Source organism: Xyrauchen texanus, chromosome 8 (genome assembly GCF_025860055.1).
Source record: "Xyrauchen texanus isolate HMW12.3.18 chromosome 8, RBS_HiC_50CHRs, whole genome shotgun sequence".
Lineage (NCBI taxonomy): Eukaryota > Metazoa > Chordata > Actinopteri > Cypriniformes > Catostomidae > Xyrauchen > Xyrauchen texanus.
Window position 1 is genome coordinate 44,054,391 of NC_068283.1, and position 27,059 is coordinate 44,081,449.

Here is a 27,059-nt window from a genome sequence, read left to right on the forward strand (position 1 = left end):
CTCTCACATAGTCTCTCGCTCACTCACACACAATCTCTCTCTCTCTCTCTCACACATACACACACCGTCTCTCTCTCACTCACACACACTGTTTCTCTCTCACACTCACACACACACACACACACACACACACACACACTGCTCTCTCTCTCTCACACACACACACACACACACACACACACACAAGAAAACGCAAACAATGTTGCTGCTTTCTTTTATTAACACTTTAGAAACGTTGTAAGTATTGGACACACAGTCTTGTAAAACCAGCACCAAACACCGAGAGGTTTTTCTGTTGGATGTGAAAAGGCCAGTGCAGAATCATGTGCCGGGAAACAGGATGTAGAAAATATTACAAATGTCAGTTTGTCCCAGAGATCTACAATTCATAATGACTCTTGATCATGCAGTCCGAACACAGTTCATCCAACGACTTGATATTACAATCATGAAAAAATAAAGCATGTGTTTATCAACCACAGTGAAACTTAACAACACCTCAAATAATGTGCTAAAGCTGCACCAGGGTGTAGCATGCTAGCAACACATCTCTGAGATTGAATCACACAGTGTTGTTATTGAGAACACATCAGTTCTGTAACAGGTTCTGTGTTAACAAGACAATCCAACCCTTGTTTATAATCACAGCTGAACGCATTCACAGTGTCACAGGCGTAAAAAATCCAATTAAAGTCACAGGAATGAAAACAGACGTTTAAAAGAACTCACTTTCCCATGATCCTCTTCATCACACAGCCCTGGTCACAGAATACAGGCATGGTGAGTTGCATGATGGGAAATGTAGTCCAGTAATCTAAAGTTTTGACAAGTTCATTGGCTGATGGTTTAGAGGGAATATCTGCAGGATACTGTGGTGGAAAATGAACGTTATGAACATAATTGTCATTTCCAAGTGATATTACACATGCAAAGGCCCAACGTGGTAACTGTTATTTAATGAAAGACTCCAACAAATGTTTATTTTTTGCCCTTAAATCTCAGTTGATAACTCTTCCCCCAGTCAGATGAACCTCATAAACCCCGTCTAGAATGGGTTGGGGTCATTTCAATGCAAAATCAAAAAAATAAATATATATATTTTTCTGAAATATGAATTGAAAATTGTGCTGAATTTTAGACGCACCATCAAGTGCTTCTTCAAGGCGTTTCGGGCAGTGAAAAACTGTAAAGTGACAGAAACATTGTGTGTATTTACCCAAAAATGGTAGATCTCAACACCGAAACAGAAACCCAGTCTAGACATATTCTCTGGAAATAAGCAATTCTGCTTCTCGATTAATTTGACCTTGTTTTAAGGATGTTTGGATATTACTGGAAAACAAGACAGAGATACAGATTGATCAATGCATCCTTCTCCCGATAAAACCGGATTATAAAACAGAAGTGGTTCTTCCAGTTAGAAAAGTGCTGCATAGGACAAACCTCTACGCAACACTTTCAGATTCTGCCCAAAGAGCGGATTATGGGGGAAGGAGAGATCAAGAGTGTAGAAAACAACTAGCTGAAGTTCAGCTGAGGTATAAAAAAACCAAAATGATTCACTACGGATGATATGAAGCTACCGTGTGCAAAATTATCAAAAGATCATAACAGAAGTGATTCACAAAAGCTAAATGTCCATTTGCTTTAAGAAAATGTACACAATACTGACACACACACTCTACAGAGACACACACACACACACACACACACACTCACACTCTACAGAGACACACACACACACACACACACACACACACACACACACACACACACACACACTCACTCTACAGACACACACACACACTCACACTCTACAGACAGACAGACACACACACACACACACATACACACACTCACTCTACAGACAGACACACACACTCTACACACACTCTACACACACTCACACTCACACACACACACACACACACACACACACACACAGTAAAGGTCTTGCAAAACATGCCAAAAAAATGATATTTAGTCATATTTCACACCAAAATTTAAATATGAAATTATGTTTTGTGCAAGGAATGTTTTTTATGGAGTATTTACATATATTTAATATGTAATATCAACTGTATTAATATCATATTAATACATTATGGTAGTATTAGTTGTACTGCTTTTAAATTCAATAAAGAGGATTTTTGAATTGCAAAATATAAATTCATGCAAAATATAAATCCTTATTTTCTATTTTAGGGTGAAATATGACCCAGACATGTTCATGACACATTTCTTTTGGTTCACCCGTAAACATTGCATGGTCATACTGGTAAACTGGTGTTAGCATGAGAACACATGAGAAACACCGAGGAAATGTTCTGCTCAGTTTCGAGAAGTGCTCAAGCATCCCTGATCTCCTCCGCCGTCGGGCTGCGGTAGAGATATTTCCAGATGGCGTAGTAGTGGATGGCAGCAGCCAGCGCAACGAAAACATGCCAGATGGCGTGAGCGAACGGAATGACGCCGTCTGATTTGAAGAAGACGACACCCAGGCAGTAGACAAAGCCTCCGAACGCCAGCTCAGACAGCCCATCAGTGTTACTCTGTTTGAAAAGAAAACAACACTATTACTGACATGAAAATAATCCATTTAACCACAACAAAAAAATATTAGGCCATTTTCTGAATTCAATTTGAGTGGTGCTCGCCCATTTCAAACTTGTGCCATGAATAGTAGGATGTTGCGAGTTGTTGCCAAGATGTTGCTCAGCGGTTGCTATGCGGTTGCTATGCTATTCAGAATGCATTTGAGAGTGTTCCTATGCGATTTTCTGGGGTGTTCTGGATGTATTTTAGAGTATTGTTATGCGTTGCAATGCGGTTGCTATGCTGTTTCTATGCTGTTGCTATGCGGTTGCTATGCTGTTCAGAATGCATTTGAGAGTGTTCCTATGCGGTTTTTCTGGGGTGTTCTGGATGTATTTTAGAGTATTGTTATGCGGTTGCGATGCGGTTGCTATGCGGTTGCTATGGTGTTGCTATGGTGTTCAGAATGCATTTGAGAGTGTTCCTATGCGTTTTTTTCTGGGGTGTTCTGGATGTATTTTAGAGTATTGTTATGCGGTTGCGATGCGGTTGCTATGCGGTTACTATGCAGTTACTATGCAGTTACTATGCAGTTACTATGCAGTTACTATGCAGTTACTATGCAGTTACTATGCTTTTGCAATGGTGTTCAGAATGCATTTGAGAGTGTTACTATGCAGTTTTTCTGGGGTGTTCTGGGTGTATTTTAGAGTATTGTTATGCAGTTGCGATGCAGTTACTATGCAGTTACTATGCAGTTACTATGCAGTTACTATGCTTTTGCAATGGTGTTCAGAATGCATTTGAGAGTGTTCCTATGTGGTTTTTCTGGGGTGTTCTGGATGAATTTTAGAGTATTGTTATGTGGTTGCGATGCGGTTACTATGTGGTTGCTATGCGGTTGCTATGCTGATCAGAATGCATTTGAGAGTGTTACTATGCAGTTTTTCTGGGGTGTTCTGGATGTATTTTAGAGTATTTTTATGCGATTGCGATGCAGTTGCTATGCGGTTGCTATGGTGTTCAGAATGCATTTGAGAGTGTTTCTATGCGGTTTTTCTGGGGTGTTCTGGATGTATTTTAGAGTATTGTTGTGCAGTTGCGATGCGGTTGCTATGGTATTCAGAATGCATTTGAGAGTGTTCCTATGCGGTTTTTCTGGGGTGTTCTGGATGTATTTTAGAGTATTGTATTGCGGTTGCGATGCGGTTGCTATGGTATTCAGAATGCATTTGAGAGTGTTCCTATGCGGTTTTTCTGGGGTGTTCTTGATGAATTTTAGAGTATTGTTATGCGGTTGCTGGGCTGTTCTGGATGGTTGTTAAATGGTTGCTTACTGGCCAAAGTCAAAAGAGCCATCCCTAAATTTCAACACTATTTTAATGTGTCGATGTGGTACTCTTCACCAGAAAAGTTGACACCGCAATGTAACTGGCTTTATGCATGAAAGTGGTTATAAATAAAATCATAATCAATTTAATAAAGATGATATACTTGGGAAAAGATTGTTTTGTTCTGATTTTTGTACAATGCATCAATTTTCAATGAATATGCACCTACAGCATCCAGCCACAAGGGGGCGTCAGAGACCGAGGATGGAGTTGCACTTCTTTACACAGTCCTAAATAGAAACTTTGTATGAAATGGTGCATAACATAAAATGACTGCAAACGTAAAATCGAATTTTTTTTATTGATTTTAGGGTGAAATATGACCAGGACATCTTGTCGTGAGATGCAAACAAACAGTCATGTGCATGTTGCAGAGCTGCACTTAATATAACAATTTCCACCAGTCCCGATCATGTGACAATAACAATTCTGTAACCTCAACGTACACTGTAAATGTGAATCAACCACTCCTCACTCAAGCTCTCGCTAGCAACAGTGAATATTTCAGGTGTGACAGGTGAAAAACGTGCCAACGGTTTTGTGAACAAAACTGTGAACTGTGTCAAAGGTGACGATGATCTTGTTTACTTCAGCAGGGAAAAAAGTCTCTTGTATGACAAGTTCACAATTGAAACATAATGGTGACGAAACTTTTAACCCTTTCTTAAAATGTTCTTATAAAGAAAAGGAGGGAATTTGTTAAACAAGTTCTTCAAGTGGTGAGGATAATTAGGGGTGTACGCATTAGACTAGTTTAAGTTGAGCTTAGCGGGAAGTGACTCACCATTGATGTCACCACCAATGCGGGAAAAAAGCCCATTGTCAGATAAAACGCCAACTCCACCAACTTATACCTGTACAAACACAGACAGCACAGACTGGCATTAGGCATTATATTATTAAATGCACAAAGTTACGTGGACCCAAAAGAAAATGTCACAACTTTCTGTGGTATCCTGGTAACTCGCAGACATTTCTCAGATGCTTCTTGCCCGGAGGATAATATACTAGTAAAACAAATGTCCAGCAATCTCATTTAAGAAATGAGTCATCTGAACCTTTTATGAAACATGTGATCATTCAAGAACATGACTCCTGGTAGGTGCTAAACAATGCTATAATAATAGCAGAAGATGATACAAAACAATAAAAGAATGAAAGGTTTGTTTTTAGGGATATTATTTATGAACGTACTTTTCGTGGTAGTTAAACACGTAGATCGTTCCCGCAACCGCCATCAGCCAAACAAACCAGCGCATGTGAGCAGCGAACGGCCCGAGCTCACGTAGATTCAACCTGCAGAAATACATACACCCATTAGCTTAGTGTTAATAATTATAACTGAACCACACACACACGCACGCACGCACACACACACACTAACACACAAACACGCTCACGCTAACAAACACGCCAACACACACACGCTCACGCTAACACACACGCTAACAAACGGCAACACACACACGCTAACACACGCACACACGCCAACATGCTAACACACACAAACACGCTAACACACAGACACACACACGCTCACGCTAACACACATGCCAACACACACACACACACGCTAACACACACGCTAACAAATGGCAACACACACACGCCAACATGCTAACAAACACACACGCCAACACACACACACACACACACACACACACACACACACACACACACACGCAAACACACGCACACACTCACGCTAACATGCTAACTTTACACACACACACACACACACACACACACACACACACCAACACACACACTCCAACACACCCTGTCCTTTCATTAAATGGCTGCAATCTATGATGTCTATGTAAAATAATCAAATAAAACTAAAGACCAATGCAAAAATAAACAGTTGTTCAATAAATAACTACATCTACTTTAAATAATGCAGTCAGAAAATATTTAATCGTGATTTAATCGCTTGGTTTTCATAGTTAAATCGCAGATTTTGAAAGTGCTTAATTTGACTATACATTTCAAAATGCCTTTAGTTCCCTTTAGAAAAGAAAATAACAATAATGTTTTATTAACATTTTCAAAACAAAGTATTCCCCAATATAAAGAAAAATTAACACTGTAAAGGTTTTCAAATGAATCGCATGCGTTAATGCGTAACATTCGATAGCTCTGACTTTTAACGTTTATGCACTTTTCAATATTCCCTTTCAGCCTTTGTCGTTGTTGTTAGATCTATGCAGTTCAAGGTAATAGTAAATGTCTAAGGAGATAAAGAAACTGTACCATGGTGTATATGAGGCAGCGATAAAGAAGTATATGACGACTCTGTCACACATGTGGAAGCAGTGCTCCATAGACCTGCAAACACACAACAAATACAGATTTTAAGAGACGCTGTATGGCTTTATAGTTTTGTGTCACTGAAGTACAGGTACATTTCTCTGAAGGATTACGACATTTAATGATTTAATGAATCCGTTATAATCTTCATTATTAAAGATGTGTTTAAGCTTGAAACAACAACATTTAAATAGCAAAGCAGAGTCAACTTGCATCTAGTTACCTTAACTTAAATAGTTTAGTTCATTCTATATGTACACCAAGTTAAGTCAACTTAATTGCCAAAGTGTTGAAAACACCATTACTCAAATCCACTGTAGGAACGGGTTTGCTCCACTCCGCTGAGGGAACGGGTTTGCTCCACTCCGCTGAGGGAACGGGTTTGCTCCACTCCGCTGAGGGAACGGGTTTGCTCCACTCCGCTGAGGGAACGGGTTTGCTCCACTCCGCTGAGGGAACGGGTTTGCTCCATTCCGCTGAGGGAACGGGTTTAGGCCATTCCGCTGAGGGAACGGGATTACGCCATTCCGCTGAGGGAACGGGATTACGCCATTCCGCTGAGGGAACGGGATTACGCCATTCCGCTGAGGGAACGGGATTACGCCATTCCGCTGAGGGAACGGGATTACGCCATTCCGCTGAGGGAACGGGATTACGCCATTCCGCTGAGGGAACGGGTTTAGGCCATTCCGTTGAGGGAACGGGTTTAGGCCATTCCGCTGAGGGAACGGGTTTAGGCCATTCCGCTGAGGGAACGGGTTTAGGCCATTCCGTTGAGGGAACGGGATTACGCAATTCCGTTGTGGGAACGGGATTACGCAATTCCATTGAGTAGGGTCAACTTAATAGGGTTTTTAGTGCAATTCTTTTTGGAGCTTTAATTGTACGTAAAACCAAAAAGCCAAAACTATTAATTTAAAAGACATAATATCATGACTTTGTTGCGACTGTTATCTTAATGTTTACTGGCCCATGTGAAGGCAAACTGACCTCATGTGGCTCTTCTTCCAAGAAATGATGTGAAAAACAGTGGAGAAGAGGAACAGCGCGATCAGACCCATACCGTACACCCACGCCGTGATTCGCTCCCAGCGGTCGTCTGACAGCCTGTGTAACAGCGCCACGCCCACAAACGCTGGCACTATCAAGAGCTGTAGAGAAACAGAGATGGATTTAAAGTGACAGGAGCTGTTTTGTGGTGTCTTGAGGCACTTGTTAGTCATCATGGAATGGCATTCGCAAACTCATTTTACTTCCAGATTTTTCTTGCTCTTGCAATATAGAATTTAGCAAGTCACAACAGAGCTCATGAACACATTTTTGAATTCTTAAAGGTGCGGTAGCAAAAACAGCTCGATTCATTGTAAAGGGTCAGAGAGAGGAGGGAAAATGGGCATGGAAAATCTAGGGAGTGTCAAATAGCATTGTCATGACTACAAATAAGCTTTTAGGTGGATACATTTAATGCTTCAAACTTTTAAAGTCATCCATGAAGACAAATGAATGCTCTTTTACCGCATGGGTGTAGCAGTTCGCAGCGTGCTCATAACACGTGGGCTGATAACGGCAGTTTGCAGCCGCCCGATTGTTCATAAACCTGAAACACAACAAACATCACGTTCACATTAACAGAACAAAACCAGGTAAATCCAATGTTGTTGTTGACTGCTTTTACGTCAATATTCGTTCAAGCTCACTTAATTTATTAAAAAATGTTTTTAATGAAAATATTTGTCATGTAAAGAAATACATACAGTATGTAGGGCTGCACTTGGGGTGGGTGATATAATGGTCAATGACATGATTATTAAATTATTCAAAAACACATAAATGCAATTCACACAAAACAATTAATTGAATAAAGCACATTTTCCATTTCTGCGTTTAAAGTTATTTAGATTTTTTTTCTTTTTCTGGGGCTTATAGTAAAAAATGTAATGTGGTGCAACCTTCCGGAGACCAAAAAAATGTATAAAAAGTCTCATTAAAAGCTGACATTCTTAAAAAAAAGAAATGTGGGCGGCCTGGGTATCTCAGCGAGTCTTGACGCTGACTATCACACCTGGAGTCGCGAGTTTGAATCCAGGGTGTGCTGAGTGACTCCAGCCAGGTTTCCAAAGCAACCAAATTGGCCCGGTTGCTAGGGAAGGTAGAGTCACATGGGGTAACCTCCTCGTGGTGGTGATTAGTGGTTCTCGCTCTCAATGGGGCGTGTGGTGACTTGTGTGTGGATCGTGGAGAGTAGCATGAGCCTCCACATGCTGTGAGTCTCCGCGGTGTCATGCACAACGAGTCACGTGATAAGATGCGCCGATTGACGGTCTCAGAAGCGGCGGCAACTGAGACTTGTCCTCCACCACCCGCATTGAGGCGAGTAACCGCGCCATGATCAGGACCTACCAAGTAGTGGGAATTGGGCATTCCAAAAATTTGGGAGAAAAGGAGAAAATAATAATAATAATAATAATAAAGAAATGTTGGCATGAGTGCAGAATAATCTTTTTAATTATTACTTACAAAAATAAACAGTAAAACAATTAATATTTAAAAACACTTGTGTCCACAATGCCAAAGTCATGTGGTGTAACCAACAAGCAGGTTGCCATTTTGTTGTTTATATTGACAAAAAAACATAAAACGCAGCGGACACTTTTAGACCCTCAAGACGGAGCGTGAATTAAAAAAAATGATATAAAACAGATATTGACACTTTTATGAAAAGGCACACTTTGTTCAGGTCATGTGGTGTAACCCGGAGAAACATCTTGTTATTTCTGACTTAATTCATGATTTTATCACAAATATTTTTTAACCCTGAAATTTTATTTGAAAATGTTTTTTAAATGAATGAATGGTTTGTTACTTTCATGTATTTAAGGTGCAAGGAAAGTATTTTAATACTTTTACTTGATGTTACACCATGACACTTTAAAAGTGTTTTTATTTATCTTAATTTAAATTTTTTTTAGAAAATGCTAAAGAGTGTTTTTCAAAAATGTTTGAAACCAAATTAAACACAAAGATTACATTTCTAATAACTCGACATGCGTGTTTTGAACTAGATTTCAACCGCACATTCTCTACCGTGCGGCATTTTATTCATAACCACGATATGGTAGAAACGATTCACACATTTCTACCGTTATATTGATTTAATCCGTATATTAGCCACCCATAGTAGGCAGTTTATTTTTGGTCTTCACAACTAATTTAAAGCATAATTATTTGGATGGGGGGGAAATTTTTTTTGAAAAATGATAACAGAACAAACACAGGCGATCCATATCCCCATGCAGATGAAGTCAGTTCTCCAGCTGATATTTGGAGGCGATATCAGACCATCATGCACTGAGATTAATGCATGATCAGACCTCAGGATGAACCCAGGACAGATTGTGCATGGTCTGATCTCTGAATAATCAATAAAACAGACCCCTATTTGGCTTGATCAGACCATGCAATGAAATAAAAAACATGATCAGACCACGGGATGATCCCAGGACAGATTATGCATGGTCTGATCTCAATATTCTGGGTGGGACTGGGTCTAATTTTGGTGGGGCCGAGTCTCACCCCGGCCCACCCTTGGCTACGCCACTGGATCAGCCCACAGGAGGATGCATGGTCTTATCTCAACCCATCTTCACGTGGTCTGATCACTGAATGAAGCTGACAGCCAATACAAATGCATACGAATCAATAATGAAGACTCAACCAGCAACAATACAGAGATCAGCCCATGCAATTATAAAGCATGCAATCAGACACTCATGCACGCACCTCTGGAAACTGTTCACCCGCTTCATCTCCGCGATTTAAGATTTTAAAACAGATCCGAGATCAGTGAATGACTCTTTGACGTCTGATGATGTGTGAATCTTCGAGAAAATCCCCATTGACCAAAATCAATCACTCCGCGAAACAAACCGTCCCTTTAAACGCATCCGTGACTCCATATCTGCTCAAATCAGCCCGAAATCATCCAAATATTAGATTATTTGATCACATCTGCCCTTCATTAACCCTATCCCGCTTCATTACTGACTGACTGACTGTCGACAGCCGGAGTTTTACATTTTATGCATTTTTTTCCGGCGTGCTTGATTGACTGGGCTTTCGACCAATGAGAACGCGACAGGCGTGGGCGGGCGATGCGCTCAGCCAATCGTTGGGAAGAGGAGGTTGAGCTCGCTTTGTTTGACGCTACAATGGAGGGCGGGGCGTAGGGTGGTATGAGTTGCCATACCTGTTTGAATAGTGTCCTTTGCACTTGGGACACTGAAGAGGGCAAGTGACGCTTTCGTTTTGTTATTGAATTTAACTTTCACACGATAAATATTGAGTACATCTCTAATCTACAGAAGCAGCCAGAGCTGTAAAATGAAACTTATTGCCCACCCTACATCAAAAAAGTACCACGTTGTTGTGGATGTTTACCCTAGTAATATTTATTTTTTGGGATATTTACCATGGTAATGCCATGACAGTCTTTAAAATACATTGGAGTACCACATTAATACCAGTGTTGAGTAAGTTACTTTAAAAAAGTAACTAATATCTAACTACCAATTCAATCTTCTACAGTGTAATTAGATTACTCTGTCTGAAATGTAATTGCATTACTTATTACTAATTACTTTCTAAAACCCTGATCAACCTCGAACAGATTATAAAAGCAAGGACAGTGATGAAACTTCAAATAAATCATATAAAATCGAATTCAATATTCATGAGCCAAATAATTTAAAGGGCCAGCGTTAAAATAGAAAACATACATTTTAACGTTAGTTGGGGGTGTTCGCTGTCCTTTTCTGCATATCGCGGCAGCGTTTTGTGGTCCGTTCTGCATAATGGACACGGCAGCTCATTTTTGCTTATCGAGGCCCATTCGGCACATTTCGCAGCCAAACCACCGGCCCGCACAGTTCTACCGATGGCCATTCTGTCCATGAACGGCCCAAAAGTGCCAATTTTCCCACCGGAAAAATGCCCGGTATGCCAGATTACCAGTCCAGCCCTGGTGGTACAGGAATAAACTTGTATTTATTGGTAAAGTTCAAAGTGAGAAATGTTCTAATTTAAATGTAAACATGTATTTAAGTACCATGTACATCAGATTTGTAATGAAAAGTTACTGTATTAGAATAACTTAAATTTACTTACTTTAATCTATATTATATCATAAAGCAGATTTTACTTTATTTTTGACCAATCAGTTTTACTTAGAAAAACTATGCGCTAAAACTCATTTTTGGACATATAACATGTCATATACCGTATACATGAATGTGACATCATTGCACTTACCACTTAGTGTTTTTCTCACAGTTTGCAATTGTGCACTTAACTCTTGTGCGTCAATAAAGAAAAGTTACTCAAAGGTCCACACACAAATATACACACACATACACACTCAAATATACACACAGACACACAAATATACACACACACACACACAAATACACACACACACACACACACACACACAAATATACACACACACACACACAAATATACACACACACACACAAATACACACACACACACACACACACAAATACACACACACAAATATACACACACACACACAAATATACACACACACACACACAAATATACACACACACACACACAATTGTATCTGCATCATGTATTCAGTTGTCCTGCAGGTCTGTATAATACAGTAAACAGAGAATACACACACACACACACACACACACATGTTGTGTTTCCATGTTTTATGGGGACTTTCCATAGACATAATGGTTTTTATACTGTACAAACTTTATATTCTATCCCCTAAACCTAACCCTACCCCTAAACCTAACCCTCACAGAAAACTTTCTGCATTTTTACATTTTCAAAAAACATAATTTTGTATGATTTATAAGCTGTTTTCCTCATGGGGACCGACAAAATGTCCCCACAAGGTCAAAAATTTCGGGTTTTACTATCCTTATGGGGACATTTGGTCCCCACAAAGTGATAAATACACGCTCACACACACTCACACACACACACTCACTCACAGACACACACACACACACACACACACACACACACATCATGTATTCAGTTGTCCTGCAGGTCTGTATAATACAGTAAACAGAGAATAGGGGAAAAGCTTGTATTTGCTCCACAGGCTAAACATGAGGAAAATAGCGCATCTGGTATAAAACATAAACAAATTAAATGTTGAAGCCGGGACTCCTGAATGAAAGTATAATATCATAGAATTCGTGATTTTATGATTTAATATCACTGGGATCAAATATTGCAGTTTTAATGGGTTTCAATGGGGACATTTGTGTCCTGAAGGTCCCGAGTGTGACTATTGTGTGTTCACAGTGTGTTATAGATGTATTACAGCTTTTTTCAATTGTTTACACGCAATTTTGAAAACCGGGTTCTTTTTTTCAAAATATAAGCACAATTATCCAAACACCACACTCAATTTGCATAATTCCTAGATTGTTTGCAAAATGACATACTTCTGTCAAAACATATACACATATTTGTGAAAAGGCTATTAGTTTTTATTTAACCAACACAGTCCTCAATGATCAGACACTATTGCAGCCAGTTTCACACTGCTGTGATAAATAAAACACATTTGTAAAAAACGAATTTTAGGAAATAGCATGTGCTAGATTTTTGGCCAGACATTGTTATGTAAGGGATAATTTAGATTGGAAAAAAAATTGTGACAAACCCACAACATTCTTCATGATTAGTTTGAGATATAGGAATGTACACAAATAGGCCTACTATAAACTGACCATGCACTGCACAACACTGATGCTGCTGACTGAATATTTCAAGTATTTATTTCAATACTTACAATATTTCTTACCATAATCAGTTACAGTAATCAACCTACAATGAAATCAATGAAACATAATCTGTAGACAAATACAAATTACTGCATGAATTACAGTACATACACTTTGACTCTGAAGAAAAGTAAAGTAAACAGAAATTACAGAAAACAACTGTAAAACCAACAAGAATACTGTAACTGTTCATCTCTCCGTCTGGCTGGATCAGGCCATAAGATTTCATCCACATCACAGGCCATGTCTTCATTGGCAAGGCACCGTTGGAAGAATCGCCTTGTGTGACGAATCCACCCCTGCACAGAAGCTGCTTCAATAAGATCACAGGCCTGCTCCATGGCCTGAATGAGGGGCAAACGGTCATAGGGCCGCAGGTCGTATACCTTCCACCGCCACGCTGAAAAAACTCTTCTATAGGATTCAGGAAGGGGGAGCATGGGGGAAGGTATAAGACTTCAAAATCAGGGTGATCATGGAACCAATTCTGGTCCCAAACGACAATGTACCGCATCTGGTCCACTTGGTGTAATGCTGTGACAATCTCATGCAATCGGTCAAGAAATGCAAGAATTAGATTTGCATTATAGGGTCCCAGATTTGCATGGTGGTGGAGGACCCCATTTTGTGTGATAGCAGCGCAAATGGTGATGTTACCCCCTCGCTGCCCTGGCACATTGGTGATTGCCCTGTGTCCAATTACATTTCTCCCTCTTCTTGTTTTCGCAAGGTTAAATCCAGCCTCATCCACATATATAAATTCATGTTGAATTTCTGCTGCATCCATTTGCAAGACTCTCTGAAGCACATTAAAGACAATAAGATGCTATTCAATATCTATTGCACAGTATTTTGTTTTTTGTGACAGAACATTATGAGCAGTGCACAATACCACACCATAGTAAGATGAACAATACATACCTCCACATACTCATTGCGCAGATGTTTCACTCTCTCTGAATTTCTGTCAAATGGTACCCGATACAGTTGCTTCATGTATATTTGATTTTTCTTTAGGATTCGACCTAATGTTGACAGAGAGACTCGTTGGATGTTATTTAAAATATTGTCATCATTGATGATATTGGCTTGGATTTCTCGCAGCCTGATACAATTATTGGCCAAAACCATGTTCACAATGGCAGCCTCTTGTGCACGAGTGAACATAGGGCCCCTTCCACCTTGATGTCCTCTACCCTCAATCCTATGTAAAAAAAAAATGTTTTTATATATATATATAAAATACATATGCAGCCTACTGTCAAATGTCACAGTAAACATTATTGATGACAAGTACAGCAAGCTTCAGTTTCAATGTACTGTGTGGTTAGCTTACCTGTTTTCTCTATGAAATGTCCGAATTACTGACGCAACAGTATTTCTGCTGAGATTTAGTCGAGCTCTTTGTCCAGCTTCCATCAGTGTCAGTCCATGGTTGATAACATGGTCAATAAGTGTTGCACGGATTTCTCGAGTCAAATTTGGTGCTCGTCTTCTTTGTTCAGGTCCTATCAACCCTTCAAGTCCTTCTCTCATTTACATTTACATTTACATTTATGCATTTGGCAGACTGTAAGTCGCTTTTATCCAAAGTGACTTACAGTGCACTTATTACAGGGACAATCCCCCCGGAGCAACCTGGAGTTAAGTGCCTTACTCAAGGGCACAACAGTGGCATCTCTTTGGTGCTGGGCTTGAACCCCCAACCTTCTGGTCAGTAACCCTGAGCCTCAACCACTGAGCCACCACTGCTTCTCTACCTCTTCCTCTATCTCCTTCTCTTCCTCTATCTCCTTCTCCTCTTCCTCTACCTACTTCTTCTCCTCTTCCTCTACCGCCTTCATCTCCTCTTTGAGCTCCCCCTCTCATTCTCACTCTTCTTCTTCTTCTTCTAACTCCTTCCATTTTTGTTGAAGACAGGTGTACTCACCTGCTGCCTTTTATAGCACAACTGAGTGCTGCGTTTTCAAATTAGCACATGTGTGCTTCCACACCTGGTGGTTGTGATTATCCAATTCGTTCATTAGTGTGGTCATTGGCAATCCAGTGCTTTGTAATGACAAGGAAGTAACCTCACAATCCTTATCTGTGTCTAAGGTGTGAAAATGTTTTTAGAGTTTTACAAATCACTGTGTGTAATGTTTTGCAAAAAGGGTGAAGCAGACATTGTGTGTAATGTTGTGCAAATCTGTGGAGGTGTTTTGCTCATTGGAGTAGAATTTTGTAGAAACAATCGTAAAAAACTGTAAAAGAACTGAGGTTGAAATATCAAACTTCCCCCAAAAATACACACCTTTGGCAAAATTTATACTGTTGGCATCAAAAATACAAAAAAGTCTCAAAGGTCGCACAAGGGTTAACGTGAGATGATCCTGCTGTTTTAGTGTTTGAGTTTCCCCTTATTGATCAATACATATTTCGCTCTATATGTCCCATTTGACAAACTGTTTTTTGTGAATGCACACACACACACACACACACACACACACGCATGTTGCAACTAGAGCTAAAGGCAAGCTTGCACAATATTAATGTGAAACTGTGTTTCTGTGAAAAACAGTCTCGGCTCTGAGATTCAGTGCAACAGTGCATCAGCAATGACAGCACTATTTGTAAGGTTGTTAAGTGAATTTAGAAACATTTAGTGTTTCCCTAATTTAGTTATATACTGAAATAAAAACTGCATTCAACATATTCAACATACGGTGAATATGAATGTAATCAATTAATACTGTGATTATATATATATAAATTCCCTGGTATTAGCATGTGACATCATCACTCACACTTTAAACGGTTGCCAGGTCAGCGGATTATACACAGAGACTTCATTGTTGCAAATGAAAGGCGACTAAAGTAGAACGCATACTGTATATTACTTTAAGCCTGCATTTATTCATTTAGCTGACACATTTATACAAAGTGGCCTACAAAGCATGTTAACTCAAAAGTTGTCGCAGTGCCATGGTTCAGTGATGTTATCGGATGATAATGCCGTTGCACTTTGATATATATATATATTATCCCAAGTAACAGATTTGTATTTGAAGAAGATTTGCATAAGGTTCCTGACTTAAAGTTCACACTAAGGGCTTAGTAACTACTAGTTAACAACTCTCTATAAAGTAACGCATAGTCACATAATATGACGTTTACCTGCATTGATCCAATAAGAAGCCTTCATATTTGTAATTAAATGAGTCTGCTTTTATATTCCATCCGTTAATCCTGGACGGAGACTTCCATAAATATGTAGTTCATACGTAGGGTTACAGTCTACCTAAGTTTAATGATGCAATGCTCAGATATTTAGTAGTGGGTAAATTGTGACTTAGTGCCCATTTATGCCACAACTAGACTAAGTTGTAACATACGTATAGCTGGTGCAACCGGCACCTGATCTAGTGAGAACTTTGCTATCATCTTGTTTGGGGGCCTGGGTAGCTCAGCGAGTATTGACATTGACTACCACCCCTGGAGTCACAAGTTCGAATCCAGGTTGTGCTGAGTGACTCCAGTCAGGTCTCCTAAGCAACCAAATTGGCTCGGTTGCTAGGGAGGTTAGAGTAACATGGGGTAATATTAAAAACCAAACAAACATAATATAACCATGGTATATGTCCACAAAACCAAACAAACATAATATAACCATGTTATATGTCCAAAAACCAAACAAATATAATATAACCATGGTATATATCCAAAAAACCAAACAAATATAATATAACCATGGTATATATCCAAAAAACCAAACAAACATAATATAACCATGGTATATGTCCAAAAACCAAACAAACATAATATAACCATGGTATATGTCCACAAAACCAAACAAACATAATATAACCATGGTATATGTCCAAAAAACCAAACAAACATAATATAACCATGGTATATGTCCACAAAACAAAACAAACATAATATAACCATGGTATATGTCCACAAAACAAAACAAACATAATATAATCATGGTATATGTCCAAAAACCAAACAAACATAATATAACCATGGTATATATCCAAAAAACCAAACAAACATAATATAACCATGGTATATGTCCAAAAAACCAAACAAACATAATATAACCATGGTATATGTCCAAAAAACCAAACAAACATAATATAACCATGGTATATATCCACAAAACCAAACAAACATAATATAACCATGGTATATGTCCAAAAAACCAAACAAACATAATATAACCATGGTATATGTCCACAAAACAAAACAAACATAATATAACCATGGTATATGTCCACAAAACAAAACAAACATAATATAATCATGGTATATGTCCAAAAACCAAACAAACATAATATAACCATGGTATATGTCCACAAAACCAAACAAACATAATATAACCATGGTATATGTCCAAAAAACCAAACAAACATAATATAACCATGGTATATGTCCACAAAACCAAACAAACATAATATAACCATGGTATATATCCAAAAACCAAACAAACATAATATAACCATGGTATATGTCCAAAAAACCAAACAAACATAATATAACCATGGTATATGTCCACAAAACAAAACAAACATTATATAACCATGGTATATGTCCAAAAAACCAAACAAACATAATATAATCATGGTATATGTCCAAAAACCAAACAAACATAATATAACCATGGTATATGTCCACAAAACCAAACAAACATAATATAACCATGGTATATATCCAAAAAACCAAACAAATATAATATAACCATGGTATATGTCCACAAAACCAAACAAACATAATATAACCATGGTATATGTCCAAAAACCAAACAAACATAATACAACCATGGTATATGTCTACAAAACCAAACAAACATAATATAACCATGGTATATGTCCAAAAACCAAACAAACATAATACAACCATAGTATATGTCTACAAAACCAAACAAACATAATATAACCATGGTATATGTCCAAAAACCAAACAAACATAATACAACCATGGTATATGTCTACAAAACCAAACAAACATAATATAACCATGGTATATGTCCAAAAACCAAACAGACATAATATAACCATGGTATATGTCTACAAAACCAAACAAACATAATATAATCATGGTATATGTCCAAAAAACCAAACAAACATAATATAACCATGGTATATGTCCAAAAAACCAAACAAACATAATATAACCATGGTATATGTCCAAAAAACCAAACAAACATAATACAACCATGGTATATGTCCAAAAACCAAACAAACATATTATAACTATGGTATATGTCCAAAAACCAAACAAACATAATACAACCATGGTATATGTCCAAAAAACCAAACAAACATAATATAACCATGGTATATGTCCAAAAAACCAAACAAACATAATATAACCATGGTATATGTCCAAAAACCAAACAAACATAATATAATCATGGTATATGTCCAAAAACCAAACAAACATATTATAACTATGGTATATGTCCAAAAACCAAACAAACATAATATAATCATGGTATATGTCCAAAAACCAAACAAACATAATATAACCATGGTATATGTCCAAAAACCAAACAAACATATTATAACTATGGTATATGTCCAAAAACCAAACAAACATAATATAACCATGGTATATGTCCAAAAACCAAACAAACATAATATAACCATGGTATATGTCCAAAAACCAAACAAACATATTATAACTATGGTATATGTCCAAAAACCAAACAAACATAATATAATCATGGTATATGTCCAAAAAACCAAACAAACATTATATAACCATGGTATATGTCCAAAAACCAAACAAACATATTATAACCATGGTATATGTCCAAAAACAAAACAAACATAATATAACCATGGTATATGTCCAAAAAAAACAAACAAACATAATATAATCATGGTATATATCCAAAAAACCAAACAAACATTATATAACCATGGTATATGTCCAAAAAAAACAAACAAACATAATATAATCATGGTATATATCCAAAAAACAAAACAAACATAATATAACCATGGTATATGTCCAAAAAAAACAAACAAACATAATATAATCATGGTATATGTCCAAAAAACCAAACAAACATTATATAACCATGGTATATGTCCAAAAACCAAACAAACATAATATAACCATGGTATATGTCCAAAAACAAAACAAACATAATATAACCATGGTATATGTCCAAAAACCAAACAAACATTATATAACCATGGTATATGTCCAAAAACCAAACAAACATTATATAACCATGGTATATGTCCAAAAAACCAAACAAACATTATATAACCATGGTATATGTCCAAAAACCAAACAAACATAAGATAACCATGGTATATGTCCAAAAACAAAACAAACATAATATAACCATGGTATATGTCCAAAAAAAACAAAACAAACATAATATAACCATGGTATATGTCCAAAAAACCAAACAAACATAATATAACCATGGTATATGTCCACAAAACAAAACAAACATAATATAACCATGGTATATGTCCACAAAACCAAACAAACATAATATAATCATGGTATATGTCCAAAAACCAAACAAACATAATATAACCATGGTATATGTCCAAAAACCAAACAAACATAATATAACCATGGTATATGTCCACAAAACCAAACAAACATAATATAACCATGGTATATGTCCACAAAACCAAACAAACATAATATAACCATGGTATATGTCCACAAAACCAAACAAACATAATATAACCATGGTATATGTCCAAAAAACCAAACAAACATTATATAACCATGGTATATGTCCAAAAACCAAACAAACATAAGATAACCATGGTATATGTCCAAAAACAAAACAAACATAATATAACCATGGTATATGTCCAAAAAAAACAAAACAAACATAATATAACCATGGTATATGTCCAAAAAACCAAACAAACATAATATAACCATGGTATATGTCCACAAAACAAAACAAACATAATATAACCATGGTATATGTCCACAAAACCAAACAAACATAATATAATCATGGTATATGTCCAAAAACCAAACAAACATAATATAACCATGGTATATGTCCACAAAACCAAACAAATATAATATAACCATGGTATATGTCCACAAAACAAAACAAACATAATATAATCATGGTATATGTCCAAAAACCAAACAAACATAATATAACCATGGTATATGTCCACAAAACCAAACAAACATAATATAACCATGGTATATGTCCAAAAAAAACAAACAAACATAATATAATCATGGTATATGTCCAAAAACAAAACAAACATAATATAACCATGGTATATGTCCAAAAAAAACAAAACAAACATAATATAACCATGGTATATGTCCAAAAAACCAAACAAACATAATATAACCATGGTATATGTCCACAAAACCAAACAAACATAATATAACCATGGTATATGTCCACAAAACCAAACAAACATAATATAATCATGGTATATGTCCAAAAACCAAACAAACATAATATAACCATGGTATATGTCCACAAAACCAAACAAATATAATATAACCATGGTATATGTCCACAAAACAAAACAAACATAATATAATCATGGTATATGTCCAAAAACCAAACAAACATAATATAACCATGGTATATATCCAAAAACAAAACAAACATAATATAATCATGGTATATGTCCAAAAACCAAACAAATATAATATAACCATGGTATATGTCCACAAAACCAAACAAACATAATATAACCATGGTATATGTCCAAAAAAAACAAACAAACATAATATAATCATGGTATATGTCCAAAAAAAACATTGTAATTCCATGGTACAGTAAATTCCCAAGGAAACATGATATTTCCATAGTAGATGTCCAAACAGGGATGTAGATTCCAGGGAGGATGAGGGGTAGGTAACCTCCCCTAGTAAAAACAAGCAAGTACAACCACCCAATACTTATACCATGATCAATGGATACATGTAAATTCTTAACATTTTCTCTCCATCTGAAATACCAGAGTGCTTTCTGTGCAAAGCTCAGCCTTCATAGGGGTGAACATCCGCAATCAGCAGTGAGATTAACAGCGCTCAACTGATGAAAGTTTTGTTAACTAAACATGGATCACACCGTTCAGGTGAGCATTTCATAACGCCTTTTTCAATCAAATGTCTTTATATAAAATTGCTTGGCTGTGTGGAGTGTGGTCAAATCTACAATTGTAAAAAATGATCACCGCAGTTGTGACTGAAATGTTATCAGCACATATGCATATTAGGCAACAAAAGCAGTCGATTATGAAAACTGAACATTCAAATAAAATGCGCTGAAAATTGAGCTTTTATTCACTATTCTTTAAGTGTCAAACGATCGTGTCTCATCTGTTCAGGGTCTGTAGGGCTTGGGAAAAAAAAGTGATAATGTGAAACTGAACATGCAAATATCTTGATTATATTTGAGCACCAGCTCAGTTTGTTCTTCTTTTGTCAATGATTATCTCATTATATTCACTATAAACCATAATACACCACAATATACCCCGCAAGAAAACAGTTGAAGAACCCTGCCTTTTGTTTGTCAAAAAACATAGTATTACCATAGTATTTCCAGATAAATATGGTATTACCATGGTGTGGAGGTGAGGGTGTGGTCAAGCGCCCGTCTGGGGAGAGAGAAAGCGGTAAGGACCTAAGACTCTAGTGCCTAAGAGTGATGGCTCAAATCCCACTCAGAGCGGGTTGGCAGCAAAGTGGTGCCGTGACCCGGATGGGAGTGAGGTCTTGGGAGTGTGAGTGGTAGCTGTGCAGTGTGTAAACCTCACTCCCCTAGCCTCAAGAGGTGCACTAGCGGCTGACGCTAGAGGCTGTAGCCTTTATCCTCCTCGTTAGCGCGCCTGCATCCCATGCCGGCTAACACCAGTTTGAATCACGCTCAGAGCGAATCGAGCAGGACCGGTTATAGTGGCCACCTCACAGACCCCATCCGTGTCATGGCACCTCTGTAACTGGTCGGATTTGAACCGAACCGAGCCATCGCTCTTAGGCACCAGAACCACCAGGCTGGCCCAATCGCTGTGGGATTCTTCTCTACCTTTCGATGGACTGGGACATCTTTTATATCCCCCAACTCTCACTGTGAACATAATTATCAGGTGGATGTCCTTACCACTTTCTCTCTCCCCAGATGGGCGCTTGACCATGCCCCTACCTCCACACATGGTACATGTTAAAAGAAACATGGTATTACCATAGTATAGTGGGCAAGACACTGAACCCCAAGTTGCTCACCATTCTGAACAGCACTGTGGCAGCAGTTTGGTCATTCAGGTTATTGGGCTCTATCATCTCACAGGACCTGAAGTAGGAGACCCACATAGACTCATAGGCCCAGTTGAGGAAGCTCAACCTGCCACAGGCCCTGCTGATCCAGTTCTACTCAGCAGTCATTGAGTCTCTCCTCAGCACTTCAGTAAACGTGTGGTTTGGTTCAGCTACCAAGTCAGACATCAGAAGACTTCAAAGGATAGTTCGGACTGCTGAGAGGATTATTGGCGCTCCCCATCCAGAGTGAAAATATTCAATCCATCCATTCCTACTTATACATGTATATGTTTGAATGTACTGTATGTATATATGGTTGCATTCTCTTGCACGGGAAGCTTCTGTCACCATGACACATTCCTTGTGTGTGTAAGCAGACTTGGCAATAAAGCTCATTCTGATTCTGAAGTTAATATCAATGATCTGCCCGCCCACCAATGCAAGACTTGTGATTTTTAGTTGCACAATAAGACTTCAAACAGCTTGCCTATTGTTCAAATACAAACACCAAACCAACCATTTCTGTTGTACTTGTGGTTCTGTGTGGTGGTTTGACAATGTGTGAGTAAACGTATGAAACCCACATCAGTCCTAGTTCTTAGACTTAACTTCATATGTAATGCACACAAAAGAGCGGTGACACATAGGAGCTTAGACAGCGTATGCGATCATGGAAACCACAAGTATTCAAACCCTCTGTGTGGTAGTCAAAACAGTCATTGACCTGGCAGCCCGGCTCTCGCCAACTAAGACACAGTCTAGCAGAGGAAGTTGAGCGGTCTAAATAAACCTGGGGAATTACAGTAAGACACTAACAGGAAGGCTGATCCTTCCCTTCCTCGTAATCTTGCTTGACGTATTTCTCTACAATGGGTTCTTTGAATCGACATTGAAACAATATTCCTGTGTGGATTACCTTTGAACACTGTAACTTTTAAAATAAAAGGTAAATAACTTGGTCAAACTCAGGCACCTAAATTTGATTATTTATAACTTTGATATTTATACAATGACAGGAAAATTAATTGGATGTAAATAGAGCTAAAGTTAGCCACGGCCTAGTGGAGGATTGAAAGTAAGCTTGCATGTGGGTCTCTCTCTCTCTCTCTCTCACCTCTCTCTCTCTCTCTCTCTGTATACAGTGTATATATCTATATATACATGGGGCATGGGAGGTTCATTGTTCATGCCCAAAAGGGTTTTCAAGCAGGGGGGTGGGGTGTTTGTTGGGGGATCACCAAACTAGAACGCACAGCCTTAAAGCCCAGGGGGGCCCCCGGGTAGTCAAGGGCCCCTGGGCACTGGCCCCATTGGCCCGGTCGGTAATCCGTCCCTGTATATATATATATATATATATATATATATATATATATATATATATATATTAATTTAACTTTGATATTTTTAATGATTATGTGAAATGTTTGCTATTGCCCTACCTATGTCTACATAAAAACAAATTAAAATGTTAAAGTTAAATTAATGTACTAATCTTCCTGTGTTTGTTATAGCAATAATCAGGGAAAACGGCATATTTAATTTGACATGAAGGAAAATGTGGCTGTGTTGATTTTCAGCCAACAAACCGTTGAAAATGGGCTACATCTTTAAAACAAAATTCTAGTGGACAAAACATTTGGAAAGCATGAGTAGCAAAAATTAGATGTGACATAAGTCCATAAGATGATATAAACATTTATTGTTTGTATTTGCATCATAAATATATGACTGAATCAACCTGATTACATCAGGTTACACTAGCGAGCGATAAGGGTCTGATAAAGGGTAGAGCACTTTTGCATTTTCGCTTTGTACACCCTGACTATAATGTGCACTGCTCTGTGTGGGGAGGCGCTATATGGCAAGCCGTTTTAACACTTATCACCCTGAAGTCCCTGTGTGCATAAGCATATGGGGTTCTCTGTAAAGTACAGATACAATGCTTTCAAATAATACCCCATCACTTTTGCTTTTATTTACATGAAATAACAAAACAAGGCCTGAAAACATTTGTGTCGCAAATTGGCCCCACCTAGAAGTTACGTTGTAGAAATGTCCTTCACATAGCACATAAATAGACAAGTCATATATCAAACGAAAGCTCTCCTTCTCAGGATTTGGCAATTTGTTGGTCAATCACAAAGTGACATTTTATTTTGGTAAGGCATACAATTCAAACGTCTCTTTTCTTTGCTGATCACTGATCTGTAAGCCCCAAATAGCCTCAAACTTTATATCAAATCTTAACTTGGGTTGTTATCTTTTCTATGGGTGAGCGGTGAAATGTGTTAGAGCTCCACCTACATTTCAGATCAGTATAATGTGAAGGAAGGTGATAGAGGAAAATTTCTGCCATCCAGTGGAATAAAATAAGACGTTTTGCTTGAAAATTGAGGACACAGAACTGAAATGGTATGCTTTTAAACTTTAGACATTAAAAAAGAGATGGGCAAAAAATGTCTATCATAAAATTGTAAACATATACAATGTTATTTATTAATTATTTAAATAATTTCCTAAAATGTAATATCATAAGATATCTTTAAAATGAGACCATTTTTATGAAAGTTGTCCACTGTATGTGTGAACAGGGAGATTTTAAATTTGAGTGTGAAAATTTTAAGGCAGCAGCCCAAATACCCTGCAAAGCGTAAGAGGTTAAAACCATGTGAAGCGGGACTGTAGCGCTCAATAATTGGTTAAATATGGCAAGGCAGGTGGAATTTACGAAGAATAAACAGATTTTTAAACATACTGTATTTGCTGGATTGGGATGGTCAATCAGATGATAATTAGTCTACAATATGTTAGAGCACCACTGAATTCTGATGTAGAGGAAAGCCCCACTATTGCAGCGCAATGTTATCTGTTGCATTACATAGTGCAATTCACTTTCATGTCTTTTGCAGCTTTCGTGCATTGAAAGGCTTTCTGGTGTACGTGTAAATTAGCTGTCATAATTTAATGTCCACATAATTTATTACTCCACCCCTGAGTAACGTCATTAAAGACAGCTCTACCAACGGGGTTTGAATGATGGATGTGCAACATAGTTACTATGTTTTCGAGAAACAGTTGTGACTAGCTAGTTAATTTCTCCAACGATGCACCATACTGTGGTGGTTAAGTAGAGAGCTACATTGTTGTACAGGAAACACAGCCCAGGCTGATATATCTATCTCTCAGCTTTATATTTTAACTTGCTCTCTTAGAATAGGGGCGAATATAACTTGATTTTTAACCAACTTATCGTCAAAACTATTGTTTGAAACTGATTAATGCCTAACTGATCCATTTAATCTGGAAGTGGGTCATCAGAAGAACGATTTCCTTTATTGTTCTCTAAGTGCAGGCCAAGAGGGACGACTCAAAATCAAATTAGGCCCTGATCGGTTTTCACAAAGCATGTTCCCTATCAGGGTCAGATATCTTATTACAATTTCACAGACAGTAAGAGGAGGAACCGTAGTGACATAACAAAGGGCCACCTGAGAGGAGTAAACTGAAAAGATATCCCAAGAGCTGTGGGCAGTTTCAACACTATCAGACACAAACACAGCGCAGAATTCTCTCTGACTACCTACAACAGTAGAGACCTTCTTAGGGGCTGTTCACAAGGGTCGGTACTAGGATGAGATCTTTGGGGGGCATTTTGGCCTTTATGGTGAGCTATAGGTTTTCTTGTATCACCGTCCAACCAGTAAAAGGGGGGCTTGGTCATTTCTGACTGTGGTGGGTGGTGTTAGAATTTCCTGGGGGGCAGAATGGAAACCTGGGGGGGCAATGGCCCTCCTAGCCCCCCCTTAGACCCGCACAGGAAGTGCTCCAGCATTAAAACAGCTAAACACAGTACAAAGGAATTTAACAAATTCACCCTTTAGGGTTTCACAGCTTAAACACGGAACAAAAATCATCCAAAATGTTTGCCAAAATACGGGACGTCCCGTCTAATACAGGACAGCTGACGACTCTATACTCGACTCACAATTGCTATGTAGCGGGGGGGCATTTGCATTTGATTGGATAAATATGTGTGCAGGATTATCTTCTGTTATCTTTGCTTCAGATATTTACTCTGTGCGCCTGATAGTCACTCAACCTTTGCAACAGGTGACGTGTCAATGCAAACAAACTTCCAGAAAGATTGTCCTAATTTAATGAGCATAGCTGTAACTGTGAGCTGTCAATCCTGTTTTATGTAGCTATTATTTGGAAGATACACTGAACCTATTGACTTTAAAATGGATTGTGTAAACAGAAATCTTGCTGATCTCTAGTAGATAATCAAGTCTGTGTGTATGTGTAAATCATTACAAAAATATATCGTATCCATAGTTTCTGCCAAAATATCACTATAGTTACTGTTACTACTCTAAAGCCACCATGAACGCCAATTAGAACGTTAAAAAAATGAACTGATATGATGAATAATAATCTATAATAAGAGTTTGTAAAAGAATGTCATTTTTGATGACACGCCTTTTTTAAATGTATGCATTTCAATTTCATAACAAAATTCGATCATATTGAATTGTGTGTAATGTTTAGCCAAATTAATTAACTTAACTTAAAATGTTTAGGCTTTTTAAATGTTATTTTATTTAGAGATTTATTTAAAGATTATTCAGTTCAATTTGTTGGAATTTTGTTATGAAATTAAAGTGCTTAAATCTTAATATATATAATTTTACATTTTTTGTGTTTGGTTGATCCAAAAGTTGTT

At 37.7% G+C, this 27,059-nt stretch overlaps 1 protein-coding gene across 3 annotated transcripts in view; it reads right to left on the reverse strand.

Moving 5' to 3' along the window:
* Positions 1–209: 209 nt before the first annotated feature.
* LOC127648341 (monocyte to macrophage differentiation factor-like) overlaps positions 210–27,059 on the reverse strand; it is a 29,017-nt gene continuing 2,167 nt past the window's right edge. The window contains exons 1-7 of one of the 3 annotated variants that reach the window (XM_052133000.1): positions 10,017–10,288; positions 7,752–7,833; positions 7,227–7,387; positions 6,180–6,254; positions 5,121–5,222; positions 4,711–4,780; positions 210–2,552 (exon numbers count right to left, since the gene is read on the reverse strand). In XM_052133000.1, coding sequence (XP_051988960.1) covers positions 2,349–2,552; positions 4,711–4,780; positions 5,121–5,222; positions 6,180–6,254; positions 7,227–7,387; positions 7,752–7,833; positions 10,017–10,042 — 720 coding nt within the window. In that variant the 5' untranslated portion in view covers positions 10,043–10,288 and the 3' untranslated portion in view covers positions 210–2,348. Of the gene's footprint in view, positions 2,553–4,095; positions 4,157–4,710; positions 4,781–5,120; positions 5,223–6,179; positions 6,255–7,226; positions 7,388–7,751; positions 7,834–10,016; positions 10,289–27,059 lie in introns of those variants that run through there. The other 2 variants (XM_052133001.1, XM_052132999.1) reach the window with 2 other exon arrangements.